General features: G+C 51.2%; 2 protein-coding genes across 6 annotated transcripts; one reads left to right on the top strand and one right to left on the bottom strand.

The window, feature by feature from the left end:
• The first annotated feature begins 2339 nt into the window (after positions 1–2339).
• C1QL4 (complement C1q like 4) lies at positions 2340–5765 on the top strand. Of its 2 annotated transcripts, none has more exons than XM_037135083.2 (2): positions 2340–3568; positions 5383–5765. In XM_037135083.2, the coding sequence occupies exons 1-2, from the start codon at positions 3032–3034 to the stop codon at positions 5560–5562; spliced, it is 717 nt and encodes a 238-aa protein (XP_036990978.1). In that variant the 5' UTR covers positions 2340–3031; the 3' UTR covers positions 5563–5765. The 2 variants fall into 2 exon arrangements, with proteins under 2 accessions (XP_036990978.1, XP_036990985.1); XM_037135090.2 differs by lacking the exon at positions 5383–5765 and adding an exon at positions 3766–3877.
• A 1208-nt stretch (positions 5766–6973) lies between these two features.
• TROAP (trophinin associated protein) lies at positions 6974–13371 on the bottom strand. Of its 4 annotated transcripts, none has more exons than XM_053661464.1 (14): positions 13281–13371; positions 12875–13023; positions 12590–12776; positions 11908–12065; positions 11686–11823; positions 11412–11494; positions 10866–10918; positions 10271–10377; positions 9266–9382; positions 8938–9165; positions 8542–8676; positions 7745–8384; positions 7275–7468; positions 6974–7132 (listed from the first exon to the last, which is right to left on the bottom strand). In XM_053661464.1, exons 2-14 carry the CDS (start codon positions 13016–13018, stop codon positions 7085–7087), a joined length of 2232 nt encoding a protein of 743 aa, XP_053517439.1. In that variant the 5' UTR covers positions 13019–13023; positions 13281–13371; the 3' UTR covers positions 6974–7084. The 4 variants fall into 4 exon arrangements, with proteins under 4 accessions (XP_053517439.1, XP_053517438.1, XP_053517436.1 ...); XM_053661463.1 differs by lacking the exon at positions 13281–13371 and having other exon boundaries at positions 8938–8997; positions 9082–9165; positions 12875–13040; XM_053661461.1 differs by lacking the exon at positions 13281–13371 and having other exon boundaries at positions 12875–13040.
• Between the last annotated feature and the right edge of the window lie 12147 nt (positions 13372–25518).

Genomic DNA, 25518 nt, shown 5'->3' with positions numbered 1-25518 from the left:
CCTTTGCCGCCTGCAGCCCTGCTGGTCACCGCAGCTCCGCAGCCTGGGTGGCCAGGGATAGGAGGAGAGGGAAGCTCCAGAGAGAAGAGGGCTGGGACCTGAAGGGGGCTGAGGTGAGGGGCTCAAAAAGAGGGACTTGGTGAGTGGAAGAGTGGGATGGAAGTGGGGCTGAGCAAGATTGCCATTGGCGAGGCAGGAAGGAGAGGGGTGGCAGGACCTGGGGTCAGTGGGCTCGAGGATTGGGCAGGGGAGGCTGACGCGAGCCCTGGCCTGCTCTCTCCTCTCTGATCCATCCATCATCCAGCCTGGGGGAGCAGATCGAGAATTAAACATGCACGGGGAGACATGGCCCTCAGCCCCCCACCCCCACCCCAGGAAGATAAATGGCGACAAAGACCTTGAATAAAATTTGTATTTACGGTTGGAGGAGGAGGCCCCTCCCCCCCGACTGCCAATTCTTTTTCTCCTAACCCGTTCAAACATGTAGGAGCTTCCCTCCATACAGGCCCAGCCTCAGCAACCTCTTTCTCCCTGAAGCAGTATGGGCTGGGGGAGGCAAGAAAGGGGTACAGGAAACGAGAAATGAGAAAATCACTTTCACCCAATATCTATGCTGCAGTGTGCCTTGTGCCCTCCGTTTTACACATCATATTCCCATTCATCACAGTCCTGGCTTATGCTGGTCCCTAAGAGGTCCTTTGCAGCTGTCCACCTTCAGGGTCTTCAAACATCCCCACTTTGCCTGCCCCAGAGCCCCTTCTCCAAGCCTCTGGCCCTAGGGTCCCTGGAAGCAAGCACTTTCTCTTGGAGATGCCAGACCCTAAGGAAGAATGCGCCACTAGCTTTTTCTCTGGACTCTGACCCATCTCAGGGAAGGATCTATCACAGCTTGAGTTCCCTCTTGGTCACCCTGAATGGCAGGCAGTCACCTCTTACCGGAGGGAGGCTGCCTGGCACTTAATCTGTATTTGGGTTATGGTAATTTGCATAACCAGCTTCAAACTTCTGCTTCAAATAGTTATTATGTGGGGTCCAACTTCTCTGGGTTTCAATGTAACCATAGACCTATGAGGAAGGGGGGAGGAAGGTGGTAGAAATCCTAGGGCTGGACAAAATCTGGGACTGGGGCAGAGCTGGAGCTAGGCTGCGCTGGCCGGAGCAAAGGACCAGAGCTGCTTTCTGACTGTTTTCCCCAATGCACTCTGCCCAGTCCTGAGACGGCATTCACAGGGTCCCATATTTAAGGACTAAGAGAAAGACAAATATAAAACCTCCCTTCAAACAGCCCACACACACACACACACACACACACACACACACACACACACACACACACCACAATCCACAATCTCACTCACCCAGGGACACACAAGTCCGGGGTCCCATGGCCACGTCCGCACCTGCCAGCACACTGTCACAACGCACGGGCCCAGAGCCTACCACTCCGCTGAAGAGCCGCCCTGCCCCCCTGTCTTCCCCACAGTTGATATGTCACATTGGAGTCCGAACACGGACCTGGGTGCCTCTCTGCAGCGCGCCATTTACATTTCTCTCTCGATCCGTCAACCTGTCTCGGCTCCTTTCTCTCTCTCTCTGCCTCTGTCTCCCCTTCTCCCGCTCTGGGGCTGTCAGTCAGTCTCTTTTCCAAGCTTCGTCTCTGTCTCTCCGTCTCCATCTGGCTTTCTGACTCTTTGATTCTGTCCTTCCATTCCCTGCGTTCCTGCCGGCCTCCTGCTCGCTTCCACAGGCAGTCTGTCTTCTCACTCTTCCTCTCCCTCACTCCCTCGGCTGCTCCGCGCCCCCCAGCGCTGAGGGTCGAGCGGAAGGGTGGCCATAGATTTGCCTTTTCCAGTTCAAGTCAACATGTTCCACCGAACCCTTTACCACCCGATTGACATTCACATCATGGGCACTGAGAGGTGTGGTGTGGTAAATTTCTTTTTGCTCGCCCTTCTTGTTTGTTTGTTGGGTTTTCTTTTCCTTTTTCTTGTTTTTGGGGGGCGTGGGGAAGCTCTTTTTAGCTCAGGAATCCACCTCTGTCTTTTCTGTGTGTGTATCTCACCCCCCCCCTTTTTTTTAATCCCATCGCTATTTCTGGTTTCCTCCGGGCTCTAGGAATACTCAAGTCGGGATAGAGGCTGAAAGTAAGGCCAGGTGGGAACAGTGAACCCCTGCAGAATCCGCTGAGCCCGGCATCAACCGAGAGGCTGGGGGCCGGGGGTGGGGGCCGCTGCCTGCCCCGCCCCCGCGCTTCCCACTCTGGGCGCCAGGGGTCGCTCCGCCGCGGGTCGCTTATAGCGGCTCCTGGCGCGCGGCTGCTCACAGCGCCGGCACAGCCACCCGGGAGGGAGGTAGGTAGGTTAGGGACGCAGAGAGGGAATGCGCTAGCAGGGGAGGCGCGCGGGGCCCTGAGTCTAGCAGAGGCTGGGGCCGCGGCGGGGTAGGAAGGCGGATCGCTGGTGCTCGCCGAGAGCTGGGCAAACCTATGAGGGGATCGCGTCCGGTGGTTGCCACCCTCGGCTCAGAGCCCGGGACGTCCGGAGAGCGGCGAGGAGCCCAGGCTCCGGCCAGGAGAGATCCGTCTGGGTAGCTGGGCACCTAGGCTCCGGGCCATCCTTGAGAAAGAAGCTGCCCAGGGAGCAAGCATCCTAGATCCGTAAGAAATCCTCCGCCCAAGGAGCCGCAGATGTCAGACGCCCGGGGACGTTAGGCTGAACAGGAGGGTGACAGCGGACCACGGGCTCCCAACCGTCGGGAGCTGGCCCGGCCCAGCCCAGGCGGGACTCCGCCTTGACGGAAGGTTTGGGGAACCGCACTGCTGAGGCGAGAGCCTGCAGGGGACTGGGGGGCCAGGCGCGGCCGTCGGGGTGGTCCCGACCCAGGCGCAAGCCCGGCCTCCGCCTCCGGGGCCCACGGAGAGCCCCGTGCCTCCGCCGCCATTGCGCCCAAGAGTGAGGAGGATCTGCTGGCCCTGGCCGCGTCGCGTCTGAGCCGCCGCAAGCGGGTGGCGGGGGCGGCCGTCGGGGTGGCCATGGTGCTGCTGCTGCTGGTGGCTATTCCGCTGCTGGTGCACAGCTCCCGCGGGCCGGCGCACTACGAGATGCTGGGGCGATGTCGCATGGTGTGCGACCCGCATGGGCCTCGAGGCCCAGGACCCGACGGCGCGCCTGCCTCCGTGCCCCCCTTTCCTCCGGGCTCCAAGGGAGAGGTGGGCCGGCGCGGGAAGGCAGGTCTTCGAGGGCCCCCGGGACCGCCAGGTCCCAGAGGGCCTCCAGGAGAGCCGGGAAGGCCGGGTCCTCCCGGCCCTCCCGGCCCAGGCCCCGGCGGCGTGGCGCCCCCTGCCGGCTACGTGCCTCGAATTGCCTTCTACGCTGGCCTGCGGCGGCCACACGAGGGTTACGAGGTGCTGCGCTTCGACGACGTGGTGACTAACGTGGGCAACGCTTACGAAGCGGCCAGCGGCAAGTTCACCTGCCCCATGCCGGGTGTCTACTTTTTCGCTTACCATGTGCTCATGCGCGGCGGAGACGGCACCAGTATGTGGGCTGACCTGATGAAGAATGGACAGGTGAGATGCCCCTCTCCACCCAGCCCCAGATTCACCAGGTAGCTTTCTGGATCTCCCTGCACTCACTGCACAGCGCGGTCCCCTTCCCCGGACAGTGTCACTGAATCCAGGGATGCTGGGCTGCCACGTCCCTGGCAGTGCTCATTCGGCAGGCATTCCAATGTGAAGGCATTGAGCTTGGATTTTTTTTTTTTTAGGAAAAGGTGAAAAGCGAGAAAAACACTGGCTCACTTACCATCAGCTCTATTGCTAATCCCAGGGCTTGGGGCCAATTCTAGAGCGGCCTTACACTCAGCCGATACTGAGTAGGCGGAGGTGAGAAATGGTACGGTAGCTCAGGGCGCCAGCCAGGTAGCCCAAAGACACGGATTTGGAGAAGGAAAGAGGCAAAGGACGGGCTTGCAAGAGGAAAGGCAAGGCAGAGAATGTGAGGCCTACTGGACCAGGCCCCACATCTTCACTGGCAGCCTCTGGCCTTCATGTTCTGCTGCTCTCTGCCCCTGTGGTCAGTCACTGCCACCTTGGCCTGGGAGAACAGCCCCCAAGGACTTAGCTTGAAGACTCAGGACACACACAGGGGGAGTGAAAGGCCTCAGACATGAGGACTGGTTTAGGTGCCTGGGCTGCCAAGCAGCAGAGGGTATGTTGGGATGTGGCCGTGACCTCTGAATACCCCTCTCGGGTGCTGGCTGGTATCGACTGTGCCTCACCGCATCAGGCCTGCCCATCTTGGCTGTGGGAACCCGGGTCCTGCTACTGGCAACAGCACTCTGCTGCTTCAACACCTGCATGCACTGCATTGGGGGTGCCTTCCGGCAGGGCACCCCAGGAACCCAGGGAAAGGGAGAGAGTGTGTGTGTGTTTATGGGAGTGAGATAGAGTATGTGTGACACAAGTGTGTCTGTTGTTGCAGGGGTATGAAGGTGTGAAAAATAAGAGCGTTTCTTGTTTCTCCCTGCAGGTAGCAATGAGTAGGTGTGTGTAGCCTGTGAGGGGTCTCCGTGAGTGGGTGGAGGGGACAGTGTATCTAGAGTGTGTTGGTTTCGGAGGGGGCAGGGGCCGTGCAGATTCTACTCAGTATTGCAGGAGCTGCGGGCCCTGAGGACAGTAAATAGTGATTAGAATAATGATGAATAATTAATGAGTTAATAACCAGCCCCCGCGGGACAGGAAGACGGGGGTTGTGGGCAGGGCTGGGGGCGGGAGGTGGGAGGCAACCAGCAGCAGCGAGCCAGAGGGGAGGAGGGGCTACCTGTTGGGGCAGAAGGCGCCCCCCCTGTGGGTGCGCCAGTGGGAGCTCCAGGAGAAATGGGCATCATCTCAGCACCTTCTCATTTGAGGCCTGCACCCTCGCATTCACAGATACACTCCTTGGCCTATCTCTTGGGAATGCAAGTTTAGGAGGCCAGAGGGCGTTCAGAATCTTAGAAATTATCCTACACCCTAGTTTTATTTTTAAATTATAATAGCAAAGCTATAGGGTTTTCTATGTATCGAGCACTGTTCTAACACACTTAACATATAGTACTCATTTAATCCTAACATTAGAAGGTAGGCTCTGTGATTATCTCCCACCTTACGGCTCCAATTAAGGACCAGAGGAAGCACGAAACTTGCCGGAGTGGCACAGCCAGTGGACCGTGGTGCCCGAGCAGCTCAGCGGCCTCCTGCCCTCCCCTCGTCCTCCTCAGCCCCTGCGGCCAGCTACCCTTGCGTGCCCTCTCCCTGGCCCAGGGGCGTCTGCTCTGCTGGACCCATTTTGCCACCCCAGCTCTGCACAGGGCGTGAAGGGTGGTTTTGTTCTCCCTCGGTAGGTCCGTGCCAGCGCCATCGCCCAGGATGCAGACCAGAACTACGACTACGCCAGCAACAGCGTCATCCTGCACCTGGATGTGGGCGATGAAGTCTTCATCAAGCTGGACGGCGGGAAGGTGCACGGCGGGAACACCAACAAGTACAGCACTTTCTCTGGCTTCATCATCTACCCAGACTGAGCCGGGCCCCAATCCAAACGTCCCTCGCTTGCCCTTCATCTCCGCTCAGCTCGTCATCCACTTTCAGTCGGCCCCACCCCAGGCGCCATCCCATCCTTTGAGAGCCGGGCAGTGGGGTGGACCCGCCTGCTCCCGAAGGCGGCCTCAGTGGGCGGACTCAGTGCTTGGGGGTATTAGTGGCCGGGGCACAGAGGCCACGCTAGAGGGAAAGAGCGGCTCGGGAAGGGGCCGCTCGCGCCCCTGTGCAGCGGGGGAGGGAGGAGGGGGGAGGGGTGTGGGGTGGGCGGGCTGTGAAAGTGGGTCTGAGGGGCGGAGGTCCTGGCCCTCTCTTCCGCCGGGAGTCCGGGGACGGCCTCACTGGCCAGAGCCGGCATTTTGGGAGGCAGAGAACGGAAACAGAAGGAGCGCGTCTGGGTGAAAGGCCACGCTAGGACCGGTGTAGGTGCTGGTCCACCGTCAGCACAACTTTTTCTTGCCATCCCGTCCTCCCTTCATCTCCATTTTTCGGGCTCCAGGCTCCCGCCTTGGCAGCCTTCCTGTGGACTGGAGGAACCGGTGAATTCCTTCCTAGCATTTAAAACTCATTCTGCACAGTCACCATTTTAACTCGGATCTCGGATAACCCTGGGGCTACAGCTGCTGTTGCCCCTTCCAATAAAGTGATATTAGAGAATGTGTGTGTGTCTTCACTGGTGCAGAGTGGGAGCAGAGGCTCCACCCACCCTGCCAGAGACCAAAGTTTAGTCCTTCGCAGCAAGGCCTGCCTCTGGAGGAGGGGAGGAGCAGCCCGGTGCTGCTGCTGTGAGTGGGAAGGGTGAACGGGGCGGGATCGGCTTCTGCAGAGCTTCCAGCCTTACACTGAGCACGGGCGTCCAACACACGGCCCAGGACGGCTGTGAATGCAGCCCCATACGACTCCGCAAATTGTGCGCAGACCTTTTCTTTGCTCATCAGTTTTCATTAGTATTTGTGTATTTAATATGTGGCCCAGAGATGCCAAAAGGTGGGATACCCCTGCAGGGAGACACCAACCAGAGTGACAGGGGAGGTTCCAAGACTGTGGGTCTGGTGTTCAGCTTTGTGCCTGATGCAGGGAGTTCTTAGAGCAGAGCTCTGGGGGATAAGGGAGTTGCTGATGGCTCCCGGAAGTACCACCCATCTCAAGAGCCAAGGGGAAGAGCAGGTCTCCAAAGGGAACTGACTATAGGTGTTGTCCCCCAACATACAGAGCTCGCCGAGGTGAACCAGAGTGGGGTGACTGCCTCCCTTCCCCACAGACCCACCGCGCAGAACCCAGGAGCTGAGAGCCCAGGGCTGGCTCTAAGGTGGAAGACACTGCCACCAAGTGGACAACTGGAGAGCAACAGCTGTAGCTGGCCTCGGTTAGACCAGAGGGACACATTGAGACACTTTAGAAACTTTATTGAAGGACGAAAGGGTGCCGGCTCCCATTCCCACGGGGTGGACTGACAATAAATAAGGGCTAGAAGGAAGGAGCAAGGAAGGGCAGGAGGTGGGTGCCTCATGATGGCGAGTCTTGAGGGGCAGCAGAACCAATTGGAATAAAACACTGGGGAGAGAAGAGACCTTGTCACCGCCTAGTCATCCTTGACCTGAGCCAACCCTTCCCCACTAAGCTCTGTAAAGGAGCCAAGGATGGGCCCCTGCCCCTTCCTACTTCCCACAGGCTTGTTGTGGGCGGGGAAGCTCACCAGGGCGTCCTGCCATTCCAACAATTTGGCCACAGGGTTGGTGCAGACCCGAGAGCGGCCTGAGGGAGGCGCTCGGCTGGTGTAGAAGGCACACTCATCATCCAGGCGTGCCTCATGGAAGCAGTGGATGGCGGTCAGACATGCTTTGAGGCGCTGCCTTAGGGCCAGGGTTCGAGGAGCCAGACTACTGGGGCCTGAGGGTCCAAGGGCCAGAGTTCAGGATGGGCTCTGGAATCATATACTCTCACCTCATACTGCACTTTCTCATGCCCCCACCAAAGGCCAAGCCAATCAGAAGCATAGGACTGGAGGTCCAGCTCCAGCTCCTCCCCTCTTCCTGAAGGAGAGCCAGGCTGGGCAAATTAGGTAAAAAAAAGAAAGCCTGGGATCACCTGGTACAGGGCAGGGGTCCCGCTCCCAGCAAGATGAGGACCTCCTTTGTTCATAACCCCTTCCAACCAACTACTTACCTGCCTGGCCTGTTGGGGGCCTCAGAGACTGGAGTGAGCAGATAGGGGGGCTGGCACAAAGTGGGTGTTGGGAGGAGAAGGTCACGCTGGTGGTCGCTGGAGCCCCCTGACAGCAGCAGGGCTGCGGGCTGCACTCTGTCCTCCTAGGTTCCAGGGAGCCTGCCTCTGATGCCCCAGGCTCTGCCCCAGGGGAGCAGGCCAGAAGGGGTCCAGGCTGTGCTGGAGGGCAGGCCTCAGACACCAAAGGCTGTTCCCGGGTGGCAGGCCGTTCCTGGGTGGCAGGCTGTTCCCGGGTGGCAGGCCCTGGAATCTCAGGCTCCCTCCTATGGCAGGACTCTGGCGGCCCCAGCTCCGCTGGAGGGCAGGCCTGAGCCAGCGCAGGCTCTGCTCCAGGGCAGAGCTGTGCTTCCCCACACTCCTCTGGAGGGCAGGGCTTTGGCAGTCCAGAGTGTTGTACCAGTTCAGGAAGGTGGGAAGCCCCAGGATCAAGCTGTGGGGCATTCAGAGTTCTAGGAATCTCTGCCAGCAGGGGCTGAAGTTCAACCATATCCAGAGAGGAGCTTCCATTAAGGGGGGCACACTTGCTCCCTGCCAGCCCCTGTACCTCCTGCTGCAAAAGCTGCTGCAGGATACTGATGCGCTGTGGGTTGGACAGAATACACCAGTGGGACGTCAAGATGTGGGTTCAAGTCTCCACCCAACCATCCTGTTCCCATACCCACTCTCCTCCTACTTCTCCCTTCCCCAGCCCTGTCGCTGCCCATCAGGCATCAGAGCTGTTGCCCACTCAGACTCACCTGCATCTTCAGCTCCTGGAAGCTGGGGGTTCTAGTGGGGTGGGATCCATAAGGGGTTGCCACAGGTGGTTCCCCAGGCCCCTCCTGCCACCTTTTACAACTCTCCTGGTCAAATAACCGGACTGCAATATGCTCCTGCCACAAGGGAAGAGAGAGGGACCGTGTGAGGAAGCCTGGCTGGGGCGGAAAGACCACACGGAGTCCCACCCTCGTGAGGAAGGGACCAGGTGCCTCACTGCAGGTCCTGCTCTAAGATCAGGAGAGACAGTAGAGAAGCAGGGAGAGCTGGAGAATTGGGTAGATTTTCTAAAGAGCCCATGGACCTCAAACTGCTGGGTCTCAGGCCAACAGGAGAGAGTGAGGGATTTTCCGCAGCAGAAGGCCTTGGGCACTTACCCAGGACAGGGCAGGCTCTTCAGGGCAAGACTGAGGAGAGAGGCCGCTCAAACATCGGACCTGGGACAGAAGCGAGACATCATAACCCTTCCTGCACCCATTCATTCCCTTCCTATGCCAGCTACATCCCCTGCCCTCTCTTACCTGCTGAGCTCTGGGGGCCGATGGGATGGGTGTGAATTGGGTTTTGGGGCGAATGGCATGACGCCGCAACGCTGAATGTGAGGTCTGGGGAGAGATGGGGGTGGCTGAGTAGTGACAAAACCTAGACCTAGCAGGGATCCCAGCCAGTCTGCTCTGCTGCTGCCCAGCCCCTGTGGATACAAACCAGAGCTGAGGGGCCTGGGGAAGGCACACGCTGAGCCAGTCCAAAGGGGGACGGGCGGGTGATGGACGGTAACAGCCCATGGCCAGGGGAAGGCACCGGGTGGCAGTCCCGGCGATCCTGTGGGGAGAAAGGAGGAAGATTGATCCCTTCCGCTTGCCTTCCTAGGTCTTGTTCCTACTACAGCAGCCAGTGTGACCCTCCTAATCATATCACGTCACTCCTGTGTTCGTTCCTTCTTCCTGTGGCTTTCCACTTATTCCAAGTAAAACCCAAGGTCTAACACTGGTTTGTAAATCCTCACCCAGTTGAATCCTGTCTTTGCTCTAACCTCACTTCCTGTCGTTCCCCTTCCTCCAGTCTTGCTGCCATCTGCTTTTGGCTGATCCTTAAACACAGTAGGCACTTTTCCTCCTCAGGGCCTTTGCATCTGCAGTTCTCCTGGCATGTTCTCCCCCCAAATACCCAGGGGGCTTTACTCCCTCAACCCCTTCTGGCCTTCACTTGGACATCACCTTCTCCATAAGATCCCCCTGACCAATCTATTTGAAATTACAACACCACATCTCCACTTCCACTGACATGCCATATATTTTATAACGTGTTTACTTTTTGCCTCCCTCTTCTAGAATGTGACTTATTTGCTACTGTATATCTAGAACCCAGAACTGTGCTTGGCACACAGTAGCTGATCAATAAATACTCATGGAGTGGATGAATGAAAGCTTTGGCTGACACGTGTCAGATCTCTCAGTACTGATCTGATGGTGATGCAAGTACCTATCAGACTGTGAACTCTTACCTCCAGAGCCCAGACACCTAGTAAAGAGAGGCCAGTCCTACTCTGGAAAGGACTTGGGCCCAGGGGGGCAAACCCAGATCTGATTGACATCTGAGGCCTAGGACTACCTGTGTCCATCCACAATCCTCAGTACTGGCTACTGCTGGAAAATTTCCCCAAGCACCTCTCCTCCCCACCTCCCCTGTCCCAGGAGGGTCCCATCTCACCTTGGTGTGGGTTATCTCTTGGGTTTCTCTTAATGGAACCCACCCGGTCAGACCGAGAGGGCCCTTTCCTTCTTCATCTGAGTGAGCGGCAACTTCATGTTCTCCTTCTGGGACAGAAGCTAGGAGGAGACAGGAAATGGGCCATAGTATCTGGAACACTCCCAAAGTTTGGCACAGGGCTTTGCGACCTCTACAGAGGGTGCATCAGTTTGACAGCCCCCCACGGCCCCATCAGGGGTGGGGAGCTGTCCAGCATCCCCTTGGAACCCAGAACTACTCAGTAATCACTTGTTAATCTGAATACCCTGAGTGTTTCCACGTGTGCTGATGGCTCTTAGGGGCTGAGGATAAAATAGGGGAAGGCAATTCTGGGTGGAAGTGGCAGGGAGAGGGTAGAAATGGGGACCACCTTCTTTGATGCAAGTGCAACTGGGCCAACCTCTGGCCTGTCGAGAAGGTCTCTTCCTCTCCAGCTCCTTCTGATCTGGCCTCCCCCTATACCCCCCACCCCCCCACCCCCGGTTGAGCTTTTTTCTCTTGAACTCCACTGCAGGCAGCCCACTACTCTTCTCTCTCCATGGCCAGACACACTCACCAGGCTGGGCTGGGGTCTCTAGGAGCAATCCCAAGGCGTGGCTCACTGAAGTCCTGACGACAACAAGGGCAGCAGCTAGCGGTCAGTGAATATCAAGTAGGACCTGGGCACTGTGCTAACTGCTTTGCAAACAGCATCTCATTTAATTCTCACAACCACCTCCATGATGACACAAACATTATCCTCATTTGACAGATCAAAGAAATTGAAGCAGGGAGGTTAAGGCAAGCCCACACAACTAGTAAGTTTGCTGAGGGTCAGGAATCAAACCCAGATTCCACAGTCTGTGATGTAGCTACTAAACAAAAGAGGCAGGACCTCTCATTTCCATACCCTTCCTCCCCCAAATCCTGAAGAAGCTGACGTCCTACCGAGGCCTGGCTAGTAAGCCCTGAATTCTATTCGAAGGGCTCACCCCGGCAGTCACAGCTTCCTCTCTTCCCTTCGTGGGTTGGTGGAAAGTCCTGAAGCTACTGGCAGGCCCCAACTCTGAGGGACCCTGTTTAGGTCATTGGATCATTCTTTTCCAAATGGCCCTCTCCTCACCTGCTGCTGCCACCTGTTTCTCTTTTTCGCCTCTGGAAGCTGGGGAGAGCAGAGGAGTGAAAGGAAGGTCCTGAAGATGGAATCTGACCCGTAAAAGCAAAAGAAAAAAGCAGAGTCAGAGGTGGGCCCCAAACCTTCAGGCCTCCAACCCCATTTGCCTCCACAGAACCCCTTTGGCTCATCATGAGGTACCTCCCAAGGCCTGGCTTTGTCCCTGGAAGGAGCTCCCAGAAGCACTGAGTATTGTCAGCCTCCCTGCAAGCCCTTTACTTACCACAGCCTCTAGCCTCTGGGCACACAAGGTCCGGCTTCGGGGTCCTGGTCCCTCCAGCCTTGAAAAGCAGGAAGCCCTGGCAGGGTCCAGTCGATTTTGAGGGGTTCTGGGGGCCAAATATGCAGAGGCCCGGGCACCCTGGGACCCCCAAAAGAGGCTATCAGCTCAGGATTCCCTCCTCAGTCCACACCAGCCTGATCTCCTCATATCCTGTCTCATTACCTGGCCCCTCCGGATGGTGCCTCCCTGGCTCCCTCGAACCAGTACTCTCTGAGCTAGACTGGGTTGGCGCCCCAGGCCACAGCTCTTCACCCCCTCACCTGACAGGATGGTAGCCAGGGCCTCAGGGTCAGCCACAAACTCTATGACCCCTGGAACCTCTGTAAAGGAAGAGAAGGAAAGGTGAGATGGAACAGGAAGAGGGAAAGCTGAGGGGCCAGGTACCCTAGTGTAGTCACCTTGACATACAATAATGAGCCAGAGATGCATATAATAGGACTCAGCTCACCAAATGTTCACAGAACATTACATAAGGCACTATTTTAGGCCCTGGGGCCTAGAGATAAACAAGACAAAGTCCCCTGTCTCAAGAAGCTATCCTCAAACTGTAGAGAGGTAACAGACTCAAGCCAAAGTATAGACACGTTATAAAAGACTGTAGCAAAGTATTAAAAGACAGAGTAACTGATTGTGATTGGAGAGCTGGAAAGGGCTTTAGAAGAGATGGCATTTTGCTGAAGGAAGGAGAGGGCTTTTAAGAGCAGAGCTTTCCAGGAGCAAGGACCAAGGACTGATTCTTATAGTCAGCAGGAGGCTGGAGGAGTGCAAAGCCCCCAAACTCCACAATCCCCAACCCATTCTACAACTGGCCAAGGAGACTGTGTTCTAGGCCTCCAACAAGTACCTGTCTGGGGAGGGGGCCCAGGCCCCACATTTTGTCCCTTATGGCTAGGCCTGAGCTCCTCCAAGGGGTTCCGAAGCAGCGTGCTCCCCACCAATCTCTCTGATTTCTCTTCTTGATGGGTGGCTTTTGGCCTGGGGAATGCTGAGTCAAGAAGGGGACGTTGAATACTGGTCTTCTGCTCCAATCTCTGGGGGGCGGGAAGACAAAAAAATTCAGCATTGGGGTACATGGGTGGTGTGTGCTGCCTTCTTGTGGCTACTGTCTTCACCACCAAGCCTCTCTTACCTTTGGATCTTGGTTCTCCTGGTCCAGGGCGCAGGACTTGACAGTGGGGAGAGGTGGGCGTCTCTTTGAAGGCACCGGAATCTTGCTAGGGGTGGGTGACACACCCCGGAGGGGAGGCTCTTTCTTGGTTTGGAAGGTGGTCATGACGGCTATAACAGAAAAGGGGAAGAAGGCAGGTTTAGGGACCAAAGGTCAGCCAGTTTGGGCATTGGTGCTGTCCTCACGTCCCTGATACCTCCACCTTCGCTCGAATCCATGAGCCCAGAAGACCCGGCGCCTGCAAGGCCCGCTCTTCTGGGTGCCACTTCCGGACACCCTGAGCCTACACTTTTGCCCCAGGACCCCGAGCTGCCTCTCCTTATGATCCTCCACAGCCCTCATCCCCTCCAAGATCCCCATGCCGCACCTTCCCCGGAATCTCTGAGGGTCGCCCCCACTATTTCGCTTTCTCCCTGACTAGGCTTCAGCTGCAGCTACTTCCCCAGTTTGTAAAATACGCCAAGCCCCTGATTGGCTCGTCCGCGCTCCAAAGCGCGTGACCCCTGATTCAGCTGTCCAATCAGTAGGCTTCGGGGGCTGGGCCAAAATAGGACTGGTAGTCGAACCACTTCCTAGCAGGGAATAAACTGACAGGACTCAATCAGCCAATCCGAGAGCTGAGCGCGGGATGGAAGGCGAGGAAAGAGGAAAAAGGAGGCCGGTCTGAAACCAGGAAGGCGTGGCGCCCCAGGTCTGGGCAATAACCGGTGCCGCCGTACTCTCGCGAGGTCTCGGGACTTGTGAGGCCGATGAGCGTTTGGGCTGTATTGTGGGAAGGGCTGGCGTCCTGATTGGGCCTGCTTATGTCGGTGGCTGGTTGGAGAGACCCCTACCCAACTCCAAGCGGAGTGTGGCGTCAAGCTTTAGGGACGCCATTTCAGACACTTACAGAAAACGTTTCCTCAGAGAGGCCTTCCTTGAGCCCCTCTACTCTTAACCCACCCTAATCTAAAAAAATTCCTCAGTTAAGTGCTCTCGAAGAACAGTGTGCGTTTCCCCCAAGCATGTCATCTGAGTTGGTAATTGTGTATTCATCAAAGTGAACATAATAAATTATGTGTGTTAAACTCAGTCTCCCCCACTAAGCCTCCTGGAAAGTGGTGATGCTTTATGCTTGGCTCTATCACATTTTCTTTTTTTTTTTTTAAGATTTTATTTATTTATTTTTAGAGGGGAAAGGAAGGAGAGAGAGAGAGAGAGAGAGAAATATCAATGTGTGGTTGCATCTCCTGCGTCCCCTGCTGGGAACTGGCCTGCAACCCAGGCATGTGCCCTGACTGGGAGTTGAACTGCAGTTGTTTGGTTCGCAGACTCCTGCTCAATCCACTGAGCTAAACCAGCCAGGGCCTCTATCACATTTTCAATGCTTTGCATTGTGCCCAGGTTTGTCAAGATGCTCAATATTCATCAAATGAATGCATGGAGAGACCAGGGAGAAGTACTGTTTGAACTTCCTCTTTAAAAAGAGAACATTATTCTAGTCACTGGGAACAGTACTAGAGGCAAGAGGACATGAAAGAATGCGGAGTGTTCAGAGAATACTTGAGTCCTTGGGGATAGATGCAACATAGGAAATAAAACTAGAAAGGCAGGCCGAGTTGAGGGAAAGCAAGGGTCACCTTACTCCACTAACAGGTACTGTGAATGTGCCAAGTCGTAACAACTAGGCCAGCAGGGGTGGTTACTAACAAGCGCCATGTACCTACTCTGTGTAAGACTGTTTGCTAAGCATTTGGGATAATAGGAGGAAAGAGGATTAAGTTTGATGAATGAGGAGGGACCAGGATGCAGGTTGGCTGTACCGTGGTTTTACATGATTTTAAAGTAGTCAGCACAGTGCAGGTTCATCCTTATCTTCACAAACTTGGAAACTTGAATTTGTCAGGCTACCCATGCTAGATCTTGGACTGATTCACACTAATAAAATCTGTAAGAGGAATTGAGTGATTTATCACGAGTGGTATACCTTTCAATAACCCTAATACATATTCCCTGAGGAATAGGCATATGTATGCCTATTAGGTATGCCTATTAGGTATGCCTATGTATGCCTATTAGGCATACATATGCCTATTTATTCCTCAGGGCACCAGCTTCACAGAATCAAGGTACAAAGGAGACTGATATTATATCAAAAAAGCCTTTAGAGGAGCCAATGCTCAGAATATCCACCATGCTGGTCAGAGCATCCAACCTGTTTTCTACACAGTGGCCAATGTGACCTGCCTCTGTTATTCCTGCTGGAATAACAAGCTTTTCCTTTTCCTATGGAGATTTGAGTTATCTTCATCAGGTTATAACATAGAGTTTTCATCTGTGTACAAGCCGCATCCCTTGTTTTAGTCTATCATCTGCTTTCATTCTGCTCTCCTATTTCTCTCCTTGATAGACACCACTCATATGTGCTTGGTATGTATTCCTAACTATGTATGTATGCTTGTCAAATATGTATCGTTATGTATTAGTTTCCTATCACTGCTATAAAAGTTGCCATATTTAGTACCTTAAAACATTACACATTTATTCTCTTTCAAATCTGGAGGCTAGAAACCTAGAATTAAGTATTGGCAGGGCTCCATTCCTTCTAGGGGCTTCAGGAGAGAGTCTGTTTGCTTGCCTTTTCCAGCTTCTAGAGGCTGCCATCTTCCTCAGTTTGTGACCCCTTCTCTGTAATTTCTTGTTCCGTCATCACACTACTCACTGCTGCCCCTCTCTTACAAACACCCTGTCGTTACATCAGGTCTGCTATCTAATCCAGAGTAATATCCCTATCTCAAGGTCCTGAGTTTAATCATAGCTGCAAAATCCCTTTTGCCATAGTCAGGGGACTCACAGATACAGGCATTGAGACACAGACATCTTTGGGGGGCATTATTCAGCCTACTACAGGTTGTTTAGTGTATGTGTTTTAAGTTTGCATGAATGGCATTGTCATTTGATTTTGTTTTTATTTTTTCCAGTCAATTCCATATCTAGGATTCATCCTTACTGCTACATATAATCTAGTTTGTTGCTTATGACTGCTACATAGGATTCCATAGTACGCATCCATCATAGTTTCCTTATCTGTCCTGCACTTCTACAGACAATTCCAGAGAATTAACTTCTTACCTGGTCCCCTGTGAACCCACTCAAGAATTTCCCTGAGATATATATCCAGGAGTGGAATTTCAGGGTCAAAAGGCTTGGACACATTTAACCTCACTATGTACCACCGGATCCTTTTTCCAGAATGTTTGTATTTGTTTAAATTCTTAATATTACTTGGAAGCTCTTATCACCTCTCCTCCCCAACACTTGGTATTATACAACTTTCTAATTTTTATAGTTCTAATGGGTATTAAGTGGCCTTTGGTTATTTTAAATTTCATTTTTCTGATTATTAGTGAGTTTGAGTGTTATTTCTTATTCTTGTTAGCCAGGAGAAGAGCTTCACCATCTTTGAAATGCCTATTCATGTGCTTTGCACATTTTTTACTATTGGATTTCCTATCTTTATTCTTGTTGATTTATAAGACTTCGCTGTATATTCACACATTAACCTCATGTCTACTTTGCAAATATTTCCTTTAGGTCTCTAGAAGATCATTGATTTTGTAGTTGGCAACCTTAATAAACCTTTTCTTAGTTTTCCTAGTTTGTCTATTGATTCTACTGATTTTTCTATAGAGATAATTATGTCTTCTCTAAATAAAAATGGTTTTATATGTTCTCTTCCAGTTTATATGGCTTTCTTATTTTTGTTGTTTTTTTCTTACATCATTGTACAGAACTTCCAATATTATATTAAACAGTAGCAGTACTAAGGATAACATGATGTGTGGGAAACCATAGTTTTTCCTAAGAATAACCTTTCTTTTTTTGAAACCTGTTTTTGCAAAACTATATCAAACAGAAAACTTACATGAATAGTACAAAGAACTTTTTACCTCAATCATTGGACAGTAAGTTGCCAATATATTACCCCACCACCTCCCCGCCCCAGTGCTTTAGTGCGTATCTCCTGCTAACAGGACATTTCCCTCCATCACCACTACACAATGGTCAAGACCTGGAAAAGAACACTGATGCATCCCTACCATTTCTGAACCTCAGACCCCACTTGAGTATCACCAGTTTTCAAGGCGATGCTGTTTGTAGCACAAAGACCCAGGCAACAAAAATGTGTTGCATTTAGTTGTCATGTCTCTTTAGTTTCCTTTAATCTAGAACAGTTCTTCAATCTTGACTCTCATGACCTTGACACTTTTGAGGATTACAGGCCAGTTTTTTTTTTTCTTTTTTAGAATGTCTTCATTTGGATGTGGTGTATTTCCTCGCAGTTAGACCCAGGGTGTGTGTCTTTGGCAGGACTGTCACAGACCTGATGCCGCTTCCTTCCCCCTGCACCCTGTTGGGTGGGGCCTGTTACCATCCCTGCTTTTCCTTGGGTTACTTGGTTAAGGTGGTATCTGCCAGGTGTCTCTACTGCAAATTACTCTTTCCCCTTTGTAATGAATAAGGACTGGAGGGAAAGGCTTTGAGATTATGTAAATATTCCATTCCTTATCACACTTTCACTTTATTTACTTAATCATATCAGCATTTTCTCATACATTCCTATTCTATTCAGAGGATTATTATCTAATGACTAATATTGTTTATTTTGATGCTCAGTTTGTCTGATTTGGTCAGTGGGGGCCTTTTCAAGTTGTCTTCAGCATGAATATGTGGGGGCAAAAAAAGTTAATATTTTTCCTCCCACCTTCCAAGTTCTTCTAGCTGGGCCAATAATCAAATTAACAGAGAGAGATTTAACAGGAGAAAATAAAAATGTTTAATACACTGGCCCTGGCTGGCCTAGCTCAGTGGATTGAGCACTGGCTGCAAACCAAAGTGTCACCAGTTCGATTCCCAGTCAGGGCACATGCCTGGGTTGCAGGCCAGGTCCCCAGTGGGGGCCAAGTGAGAGGCAACCACACACTAATGTTTCTCTCCCTCTCTTTCTCCCTCCCTTCCCCTCTCTCTAAAATAAATAAATAAATACAAAGCTTTAAAAATGTGAAAACATGAGCATGAAGAATTCACAGAAGCATGAAAACTTCAAACAGTGAAGCAGCACCGGGCATGTGACATTTCGGAGAAAGGGAGGGAGATGAAGTCTTCGATTTCAGACGTGAGAATGGGTGACTTACAGGTTCTGAGGAAAAGCAGGACATTCGGGGCACGCAAATTCTTTACAGGCAACTCAGAAACAATGGGACACAAGGTATCTTGTGTTTGAAGATACAGGCCCCTGTCCGAAGCCCTTTCATTTACCACACTAATTCAAATTAGGGTATTCAGGCTAAGTCCAACATCCTAAAACTTCCTCTTGAAGCATGTTTTTCTGTCTGAATCTCTTGAGCAGGAAAGGAGAGGAGGGTCAAAGTTCCTTTTTTAAAAAAAAAGTTATTTATGTATATTTAGAGGGGAAAGGAGGGAGAAAAAGAGGGAGAGAAATAATGTTGGTTGCCTCTTGCACACCCCCTGCTGGGGGCACGGCCCGCAATCTAGGCATGTGCCCTGACTGGGAATCGAACCAGCAACCCTTTAATTTGCAGGCTGGCACTCAGTCCACTGAGCCACACCAGCCAAGCCAAGACTAAAGGTTCTTTATGAATCTTCTGTTTCTTTTTTTTTTTTTTAATTTTTTTAAACTTTTTTTTTTGGATTTTATTTATTTTTCTTTAGAGGGGAAGGGAAGGAGAGAGGGAGAGAAACATCAATGTAGGGTTGCCTTTCGTGCATCCCCTGCTGGGAACTGGCCTGCAGGGAACCGGCCTGCAACCCAGGCATGTGCCCTGACTGGGAATCGAACCCTGATTGTCTGGTTTCGCAGGCCCGCACTCAATCCACTGAGCTACACCAGCCAGGGTTTGTTTCTTTTTTTAAAAGATTTTATTTTATTTATTATTAGAGAGAGGGGAAGGGAGGGAGAAAGAGAGAAACATCAGTGTGTGGTTGCCTCTTCACTGCCCCTCACTGGGGACCTGGCCCACAACCCAGGCATGTGCCCTAACTGGGAATCGAACCAGCAACCTTTTGGTTTGCAGGCTGGTACTCAATCCACTGAGTTGCGCTAGCCAGGGCCAGGATGTGTTTATTCATAAACAGTTTAAAATCAACATCCCAAAAAGGTAGCTTCAGGGGGGCAACACTTTGGTTCCCTTCAACTGCGTCCTTTTAGCACGTGTAGTTTTCTTTCCGGCAGAGCAACACGTTTCGGGCTCTATTTGTACTTTCCTTGCATCGGCTCTGGAACAAACCATTTCTCCAAGGAACTCCGGTTCCTTTTAATAGGAAATGTTATTTGAAACCAGGAGCTAGACACTCGCTCTGCTCACTGATGTCAGGGTACTGCTGCCCCCGGCTCTCTCAGCGGACAGGGCGAAGAGATACACTCCCACGCACACCTGCGCGCACACGCGTGCACACCCACCACATTCCCAGTGGCGTCTGTATCTGTATCTAAATATATTGAAAACCATGAGTGCAAGGCTAGGCTTTAAAAATCATGTTACCTGCTTTCAAATATTTCAAAGGTTTTCTATTGTCCTGATAAATATCTTACTTAGGAACTTGCTAAAACAAGGTAGGCTCTCTTCCTTTGCTCCAATTAAGGAATTGAGATAAAAAAAATTCTCGCAATAAAAAGAGGCAGAGGTCAGCCCCCAAAAGGGTTTTTCTATAGTTGTCATGTTTTAAAGTTAATATACCCAGATATCAGGCAGGCATCAGACAAAACTTGCAGTGATATCTTAGCCCTCTGCTGGTGAGGTGTTTTCTTTCAAGTATTTGAGGCTCTTTTGTCTTAAAAGGGACAGCAGGGCCGTGCTCACTTACCGCCCAGTTCTTTGGAATAGGCGCGGTGCTTCCTAGAAGATGGGCGGCAGTGTCCCCTGTTATAACCTCCCTGGTACAGCGGTACTAACGAGCCAGCACTTTCCATTCTGGAACAGAAATCCTTAAAAGTAGTGAGCATACCAGTCTGGGCAAAGAGGTATAAGAATTTTGTTGTATGTTGTAAAATGTATAAATGATCTCTCAAACCAGACAGACCTTAATCGAACATAACACAGGAGCTCCAAACCAGGGAGCTGTAGTTGTGTTTGTGATATTCTAGAAAAATCCACGGGAGGACCAGGAGATGTGGACATGCCGGTCATTACTCACATTCCAGGCCAATGCACCGGTGGTGGTCTCATCCGTCCTTATGATTTATATATATATATATATATATATATATATATAATTTTTGCATATTATAGTGTTTTGTCGTCTTAAAAACCCTTCCAAACCAGGGAGAGGCTGCCTCTGTGTGGCTAACTAACTCTTAAAGGTAACAAAGGACTCAGCCTGGAGCGTGCCTTTGTTGTTTGAACTGCCCAGTCCAGAGCCACATCTCCTGTGTCTGGCGCACCCCAGGCGACAATATTTCTCTGCCTTAATCATTCCAGAACCAGGCATCAGGCCACCAGGGACCACCCGTATAGTTTAGAGTCTATACTATATTTTAGAGTAGAAATTATTCATTCTAGCCATCCAAACATGTTTGCCCTGCCCTGCCTTTCCCTAGGAAACTCCAATAAACATGGTGGCCGAAGCCCTTCTCTCCCTCCTGCCTTCTGCCCCTGAACCAGACAAGCCCACAGCTTTCCCTGTGACCCTGTGCGGCATGGCCATGTGGTGACCCCTCTCTAGGTACCTGTGAATACAATGCCCTTTGTTTTCTCACACCTTTCCTGTGTCTCCTCTTGGAGCTGAACCTGAGTGACCACCACATAAACAACACAAAAGCTGAATTTTACATTTCAGCAATTACATTTTTTGTTTCCAAGATCTCTAATTCTTCTCTTTTTTTTTTGTAACTATTTTTGGGGAGACTAGATTATTCCTTATCTCTCTAACAATGTTAATTATATTCATTTGAAAGATGGGTTCTTAGATATGACTAGTTTTTTTTAATTCATGTAAAACTCGCAGAACATAAACGCACACATTTAAAAGCAAGCATCAGTGATATTTAGTGCACTCACAGGGTTGTACAACCACCACCTCTATCTACTTCCAAAGCATTTTCATCACCTCAAAAGGAAACCTCATATCTGTCAGTCAGTCACTCCTCATTTTCCCTCCCCTCCAGCCCCAGAAACCTCCATTCTGCTTTGTTGTCTCCCTGTCCCAACTCTTTCACATAAATGCAATCATGTATATGTGGCCTCTTGCATCTGTCTTCTTCCACCCAGCAGAATGTTTTCAAGGACCATCCACGTTGTACCATGTACAAGCATCCCATTCCTTTCTGTAGCTCAGCAGTACGTCACTGTGTGTACGGACCACATCTAGTTTATCCACGCATCCTTTAGTGGGCATTTGGGTTGCTCCCATGCATGTACAAGCATTTGTTTGAGTACTTGTTTTAATTCTTTTGGTGTACCCAGGAGCGCAGCTGCTGGGTCGTATGGTAAGTTTATGTTTAACTTCAGGGGAAACTGCCAAACTGTTTTCCACAGTGACTGATTTTACATTTCCACCGGTAATGTATGGGACTCCCAATTCCTCTCCATTCCCTCCAACACTTGCTATTTTCTGGTTTGTTTGTTTTTTTTTTCTTTTTTAATAGTGTTCTAGTAGGTGTGAAATGATTTTCCTTTCTTTAGTAACTAATGATGTTTCTTTACCTGTACTTGGTCATTTGTATTTTATCTTTGGAAAAACATCTATTAAATTCTTTGCCCATTTTGTAATTGGTGCGATTAAGTTAAGGATTTTGCGATGGGGGAGATTATCCCGGATTATCTGCAGTACCCAAAGTAGTAGCAATGATCTTTGTGGGAGGGAAGCAGCCGAATCAGACTCACAGAAGATGTGGTAACTGAAGCAGAGGTCAGTGACGAGATTGCTGGCTTTGCAGACGGAAAGGGCCAGAGGCCCCAGAGTGTGGGCAGAAGCCGGAGACGTCTCCCTTAGAGCCCCCAGTGGGAACGTGGGTCTGTCGTCCCATTTTAGACCCCCGACCTCCAGCGCAGGCATACGTTTGTTGTTTTAAGCCACCGAATTTGTGATAATTTGTTACCACAGCAGTAGGAAATTTATACAGCGTGAAAAAAGCTACGGCACACACTCAAGCTTTCCCCTTGAAACAGAAAAAACCCTTTGATGCTCCCTCACACTGTTAAAGAATAACTGGAACTGTGATCCTTGGTTCGGAACTTATAAGGCCCCGGGTTACCCTGCTGGGGCGGGGGCGGGGGCGGGGGCGGGGCGGCAGCAGTGCAGCGGCCGTATCACCCCATTCTCCTGCCGACGGGATAGCCGAGTCCATTCAACTCTCATTTAATCTTCAGAACACTCTTAAGAAAGAGCTGCTATTGTTGTGTCCATTTTGCAGATGAGGAAACTGAGGCAAAGAAAGGTGAAGTACTTTTCCCAAAGTCTAGTAAGTAGATCCCAAGATTTAAATGCAGATTTTAACCACTATGCCATGTGTTAAATAAAGATTGTACTTTTCACACTCTTCACTAGTTTAAAAATATTTGCTTGAACTATGAGATTTTTATAACAAGTGTCAAAAGCAGTTTTAGGAACAAACACAGCCAACATAAGTTGTGCGTTTAACAACATTTGTTAACTGACGGGACTGAAGTGCACAGGAGACGAAGCAGCCCGACGGCCCCGACAAGAGCCCAGTGCTCTGGGTGTCTGTTGCCATCTCTCAGAGAAGGAGTGGAGAGTGTCAACTGATCTGCCAAGGCTAGCAAAGTGGGTGTCTTCTGTGATAGGAAGTGAGAGCAGAACCAAAGAAAGCCCTAGAAGTTGTATTCAGTTGCTATCAGGCATGGAAGTCAAAGGACAAGTGAAGCTATGACTAAGAAACCAGGAGTAAGCAAAACCAGGGGCGGGCGTGAGCTCATTTGCACACTGCGACAGGAGCAATAGGAACAGCGGGCCCGGGTCTGGGAGCGGTGTGTGTGCCTCTGGGAGGCCGGACCAGGCTGCAGACCCCTTTCTTCCTGTGAGACCAGGTCACACAGGTGTTTCCAAGTTCCTGTGAAGCAACACCCATTTCCATCCCAGGCAGCTGCAGTTCTTGTCGCCCTTCCTTCTGTGTGTAACCTCACTATGAACTCTCCCTTGCCTGAGACAGTTGATTAGTCTGTGGTCTTTGCAACCCAGATAACTGAACTCCTTCCACCTACTGCAGGCGGCCCCTGAAGAACTACCCCTGCCCTGGCTGCTGTGGCTTAGTGGACTGAGCACTGACCTGCAAAACAAAGGGTTGTCGGTTTGATTCCCAGTCAGGGCACATGCCTGGGTTGCGGGCCAGGTCCCCAATGTGGGGTGTGTGAGAGGCAACCGCACGTTGATGTTTTTCTCCCTCTCTTTCTCCTTCCTTCCCCCTCTCTCTAAAAATAAATAAAATCTTCAAAAAAAAAAAAGAACTGCCCAGCTGCCACAGTGGGCCCCTCCCTGGGGCCGAGGGTCCAGGTGCCTGCTGCAGTCCGATCTCTGCAGGAACGATGTGAGAGACTAAGAGATGACCTTCTCATGGATGCCCTGAAAACCGTCTCCTTTCTTCTAACAAGCAGAGCACAATAAAATCAATGTGGTATAAGCTTCCTTAATTACAGGCAAATCCCAGCCTTGTCTTCCTGACGTTAACACCAGATCCTCCTCATGAGAATCAACTGTGAGTTTCTAACAGCCTCTTCAATCGCAGCCAGGTCTGGGGGGGGGGGGGGCGTCATTTCTGCACGTGGCTGGGCCCCTCTGTGACAAGGCATTCAAACTTGTTCAAGTCTGGTCATTGTCATTCATTCATTTTTTTAAACCAAAATCTAAGATAAAAAATGAATTTTCTATGGCAACCCAGTACACATGTATATCGAAAATAAAAGTTTTGCCACATTCTAAAGTTTTCTATTCATTTTTCTTGAAAAATATTGATCTTGACACAATAATTTTATAACAGTGTTTCGTGACTCACAGTTGGAAAATCATTGGTCTAGTTTTTCTTCCAAGTGTCACTTCTCAAACACAGGTGTTTCCTCGCTCCGGTTCTTTCCCTTCCGATCAAACATCTGGAAAGAGTGGCCTGCCCTCCCCTTCCTCGAGTCTCTCCCTCCTCAGCAGAGCAGGTTGTGTCTCTAAGCCCCGCCTGACTGGAAGCTGCCCCCACCGAGGTGTCTAACCCCTTCCTTGTTGATAACCCCCGATTTTCCTCCTGCTGCTGTCAGACTTGAGCTTCCAGCTGATTCCCGATTCCCGAGAGCTTTCTCTCTCCCGCAGGGGTTATCGATGCTGAGATGCTGCCATTTGCAACAACATGGATGGCTCTTGAGAGTATCATGTTAAGTGAAATCAGTCAGATGGAAAATGACAAGAACCATGTGGTTTTATTCATATGTTGCATGTTAAACAGAAAGCAATAGATGAGCAAACAAAACAAACAAGCAAACGAACTCATAGACAGAGACCACTGTGTGGAGGTCAGTGGAGGGGGAGGGAGTCGGGGAGGAGGAAGAAGGTAAAGAGAATCAACTTATGGTGGCGAAAGGAGGCTAGACTTTGGGTGGTGAGCACCCAGTGGAATATGCAGGTGATATATGCAGGTGGTGCAACAGTAGCTGCACCAGTCTGCATTCCCACCAACAGTGCAAAAGGGTTCCCCTTTCTCCACATCCTCACCAGCATTTGTTATTTGCTGATTTATTGATGATGGCCTTTCTGACCAGGGTGAGCTGATATCTCATGGTGGTTTAATACCCCCATAAATTTAGCTAAACAAAAAATGAAGTGAGAATGTGAGTATTTGTGTGGTGGGAAATCTGAGCAACATTCCCAGTGGACATTGTGGTTGGCTCCTGCCACCTGCCCCCTAACAGACAATTAGCTCAAGACAGTTGGTGCTTTTCTCCTGGAGACAGTGCTCCAGGAGTGGCCACACCGGTGACCTTAGCCAGACAGCCCAAAGGAAGGGACTTACATCTCATACCTGGGAGGAGGTGTTTCTTTCCTCCCCCAGGTGTGAAGACAGAAGCACCACTCCGAAGCTTCTGGTAGCCATTGAGACGGTGAGGAGAACCACCCAAGGACAAATCTCCCCTCCAAGGAGGAAGGCCGAGGGGGACCCTGGGTCCATCCAGCCTGGGTCCTTGACCACGTCACTGGGCTGCCCAACCAACCAACCTCTGTCTGCCTGCCTCTAGCTCTTGTTACCTGAGATATTTCTTTACTCTCTTTTCCTTTTCCTTTTTATTAAATGGGGGTTATTTGCTACTTGTAGCAGGAAGCAACAAAGCAAAAAGGTACCAATTAGATTCGGTATCTCAAATACCCCATCACACCTGGACTCCAGACCTGTGGCCCCAACTGCCTGCCAGCGCTTTCTCTCCTTTGTTTCACAGCGACTCACGCTCCGCTCTGTGAGTCTGACACCGTCCTTGAGACAGCCTCGCCCCGCCCTTACTCCGACCTTTCCTGTTCCTGTGGAAGGCCCGCCATTTGCTTGGCTGTTCAGCTCCAAACCCTGGCCTCTGCTCTTTCCCTTTCCTTCACCTGCCAACTTACTCTCTGGATATTTC

Source organism: Artibeus jamaicensis, unplaced genomic scaffold, assembly GCF_021234435.1.
Source record: "Artibeus jamaicensis isolate MK-2021 breed Jamaican fruit bat unplaced genomic scaffold, CSHL_Jam_final contig_233, whole genome shotgun sequence".
Classification (NCBI taxonomy): Eukaryota; Metazoa; Chordata; class Mammalia; order Chiroptera; family Phyllostomidae; genus Artibeus; species Artibeus jamaicensis.
Note: the sequence above shows the minus strand (reverse complement) of the source record. Positions and strands in the feature narration are given on the sequence as shown.

Bases quoted from the DNA above. Each gene is read 5' to 3' on its own strand.
- TROAP (XM_053661464.1), bottom strand. From the start codon at position 13,018: ATGACCACCTTCCAAACCAAGAAAGAGCCTCCCCTCCGGGGTGTGTCA. The intron at 10,919-11,411 runs GTGAGGAGAGGG...TGTTGTCGTCAG, and splicing joins GAAACAGGTGGCAGCAGCAG to GACTTCAGTGAGCCACGCCT. The intron at 7,469-7,744 runs GTAAGTAGTTGG...TTGGACCCTCAG, and splicing joins GCCCCCAACAGGCCAGGCAG to GCCCCAGTAGTCTGGCTCCT.
- C1QL4 (XM_037135083.2), top strand. From the start codon at position 3,032: ATGGTGCTGCTGCTGCTGGTGGCTATTCCGCTGCTGGTGCACAGCTCC. The intron at 3,569-5,382 runs GTGAGATGCCCC...CTCCCTCGGTAG, and splicing joins ACCTGATGAAGAATGGACAG to GTCCGTGCCAGCGCCATCGC.